Genomic DNA, 3,698 nt, shown 5'->3' on the forward strand with positions numbered 1-3,698 from the left:
TAATTCGGGATTGCGCCGGCAAAGGTTAGTCATTGTTTTTGCCGGCACATTTCACTAAATGCGCCGATAAAGGTATTTTTAGTCTTCTTTCTTGTAGTGGTACGTATTTGGTAGCTGAAAATAGGTTTTTATTTTGACATAAAACCAAAACAATTGCGTATATGCGTAAGGGTACGGTAGTATAGAAATGTTCCCTCGTCTCTTGCTGATGGAGTAAAAAATGAACGATCTAACTCAGAAAATTGATGACCTTGTTGAAAATAATGTTAGGCTTTGACAAATATAAATATATAAATATTTCTAGTAGTGATCCCACATTATTTTCTATGCGCCCCGCATATCTGGTAGCAGTAAGCACTCATTCTCATATGATTTCTTTCTATTAATTATTAATCCCTTGGTGATCATTATAGAACAAAGGGTTTGTCCTTGTTGACTAGCAGATACCTTGTTGACTAGCAGACATAATAAGTATATAATTTAAGTAACACATCAAAGGATTTCAAGTAAAGGCAAATATGTCTAAGCCACATGCAGTGTGCATCCCATTCCCAGAGCAAGGCCATATAAACCCTACGATGAAACTGGCCAAGCTTCTACACCAGAGAGGCTTCCACATAACCTTCGTCAACACCCACTTCAACCACAGCCGTATCCTCAAATCTAGAGGCCCTAACTCCCTCGACGGCTTGCCTGATTTTCGCTTCGAATCGATCCCGGACGGCCTTCCTCCGGCGGAGAACAAAGCCGATGCCACGCAGGACATCCCCTCTCTCTGTGGAAGCCTTCCAAAGTTCTGCTTGGACCCCTTTCGGAAGCTTATCACCGAGCTAAACGACAACCGCTCCGGCGGTGTTCCGCCGGTGAGCTGTGTTGTTTCGGATGGCTGTATGTCGTTTACTATCAAGGCTGCCGAAGAATTTGGTATACCTGTCACTCTCTTTTATCCTTTTGGTGCCTGCGGCTTCATGGGATTTCTACAGTACCGGCAACTTCTTGAAAAAGGCATTATTCCATTTAAAGGTAAAAATTATACATCATCTCATTTATTTTTAGTCGCATATCTAATGCAACCAATTATTGGATGGAGTTGAATTTTCATTTCTTTTTTTATTATTATATTATTAATTTGTTGTTTTTCTTTAGTACTACTTGATCTACAGCTATTTATTTTAGTTTTAAATAGGATATTGTGGGTTTTGTTTGTATGCTTTCAAGATTCAAGTGTGCTCCGATTGGTTAGTATTATAACTACTACCAATGCTGTGTTATACAATATATTAAATTATTATTATTATTATTATCATACGAGTGTTTATTTGTCGAATTATTTACCTAGCTATAACTAGAAACAATTGTTTTTTTATTTTTTACTTGGAAAATTGTTATCATGAATACTATTATATACAGGTAGGTGTGAATCATTGTCTTCTGAATAAGTACGGTCACTATGGTATGAAGTAAATGTATAAATGGTACTAAATATATGATTTTTCTTTTGTCAATAAACTTTCTTATGTGCCCTCAAAAATTTTTTAATAAACTTTCTTCTGTACTGTAACTGTATGTGTAAATATCTTCCATTTGTATTTTTGTGGTTCAGGTATATGGCAGTGCTCGGCTTGATAATGATATTTTTATTATTATAATATTATCTTTATATATCAACATTAAAGGGTAGATTTTTTACTTTTTTATTTTATTATTATTTTTAACTATAGTAATAAAATATAAATAAAAATTATTACTTTTTTTTGTATATTTTCAATAAAATATCATATGAGCATTAACCATAGATTAATTTTTGCATCAGATTTTACAACTGTGTAGTAGAATATAGTACTAAAAATATTGCCAAATATATCACATATTATTTTTTTTGCCTAATATATAGGACAATATTTACATAGATGATAATGACCCCTTATATATATCATGAACATGTTGCAGCTGCACTTTGTCTTAGATAAAACATTTTGTTCTTGGTTGCCGTGCATAAGTATAGAGAAGATTTTAGTCATGAACGTACTTTTATAGCTGTACAAAAAATTAATTCCCATATTTTTTTAGGTTTTTGACTTTATTATTGACTCCACATGATTTAATTTTTGTAGTTTATCGTTTTATACTTCTCTAAATTAAAAAATTAAAAGCATGTCATTCATTCACTTAATCATAATTATGATAACAAATTTTTTAAAGAAATAATTTTACAGATGAGAGCTACTTCACAAATGGGTATTTAGACACAACTTTAGATTGGATTCCGGGAATGAAAAACATTCGACTGAAGGATCTCCCTACTCTCTTACGTATCACAGATCGAAATGACACTATGTTCAACTTCATTATGAGAGAAGTTGACGCATCTGCGAATGCTTCTGCCATACTCTTCAACAGTTTCCACCCATTAGAGCACAAAGTCTTGGAAGCTCTCTCGCCCATGATCCCACGTCAAATTTACACTGCAGGCCCCATCCACCTACTTGTCCAAAAAACTCAACCAAAAAGTTTGTCCTCCATCAAATCTAATTTGTGGAAAGAAGAGCTCGAATGCCTAGAATGGTTGAATTCAAAGGATACCAAGTCAGTGATTTATGTCAACTTTGGCAGCATCACCCCCATGACCCCTCAACAACTGGTTGAGTTTGCTTGGGGTTTGGCCAATAGTGAGAAACCCTTTATTTGGATTATAAGGCCGGACATCATCGATGGGAACTCCGCGATTATCCCAACTGAGTTCGTGGAAGAGACAAAAGAGAGATGTATGATTAGCAGTTGGTGCCCACAAGAAGAGGTTCTGAACCACCCTGCAATCGGAGGTTTCCTGTCGCATTGTGGATGGAACTCGACCCTCGAAAGCTTGAGCGCCGGGGTGCCAATCATTGGTTGGCCTTTCTTTGCTGAGCAACAAACTAATTGTTGGTTCTTGTGTTCTGATTTGGGGGTTGGAATGGCAATAGATACGGATGTGAAGAGAGACGAAGTGGAAAAGCTTGTGAGGGAGTTGATAGATGGAGAGAAGGGAAAGGAAATGAGGGAAAAGGCCATGGAGTGGAAGAGAATCGCCGAGGAAGTCACGGAGCCTGGTGGTTCTTCTTTGGTGAATTTAGATAAGATGATCCAAGAGGTTTTGCTGGCACCACTTTCAAAACCCTAAATTAATTTGGTGCAGCTGTCTGTATGTGGTCTCGTATTAAAGTACTGTGATTGGTTACATGATCAATCATCAATAAAGTGTTAATGAGCTACCAACTCAATTAAAACACACATCCCTAATACGTTTGCCATTTATATAAATATATAGTACGTAAAGATCTTATCTCTTGCTTTTCAGAAACGATTTTGTCAGTGAGTGATCCAATAATTGGCAAGGTATTTTTAGAATATGACAAGGTATGGGTTGTCTTCCCTTAATTGTGGGAAATAAAAACACAAGCATGAAATCACTACAAAGGATGTCTATGAGTAATAATAGTATAATATATGGGAAAAAAGAAATTTGCCACAAAAGTAGAGACGGATTTAAATTTTTTCTCCTTATTTTTTTTTCATATACCTTTTACGTCTACCTTTTATAAATAGACATTTCACTTATAATAAGAATTAATTAATTGGCAGAAAATAAATAAATAAATAAAATTACAATTTTAGATAATGTGGAGAAGAAAAAAAGCCACCTCTCAAGTATTGGAGCT

The 3,698-nt window shown here is 35.2% G+C and overlaps 1 protein-coding gene across 1 annotated transcript; it reads left to right on the forward strand.

Moving 5' to 3' along the window:
• The first annotated feature begins 484 nt into the window (after nt 1-484).
• On the forward strand, nt 485-3,340 carry LOC133781979 (7-deoxyloganetin glucosyltransferase-like). Its single transcript, XM_062221102.1, has 2 exons — nt 485-1,023; nt 2,217-3,340. The coding sequence occupies exons 1-2, from the start codon at nt 519-521 to the stop codon at nt 3,158-3,160; spliced, it is 1,449 nt and encodes a 482-aa protein (XP_062077086.1). The 5' UTR covers nt 485-518; the 3' UTR covers nt 3,161-3,340.
• The last annotated feature ends 358 nt before the right edge of the window (nt 3,341-3,698 follow it).

Source organism: Humulus lupulus, chromosome 6, assembly GCF_963169125.1.
Source record: "Humulus lupulus chromosome 6, drHumLupu1.1, whole genome shotgun sequence".
Lineage (NCBI taxonomy): Eukaryota > Viridiplantae > Streptophyta > Magnoliopsida > Rosales > Cannabaceae > Humulus > Humulus lupulus.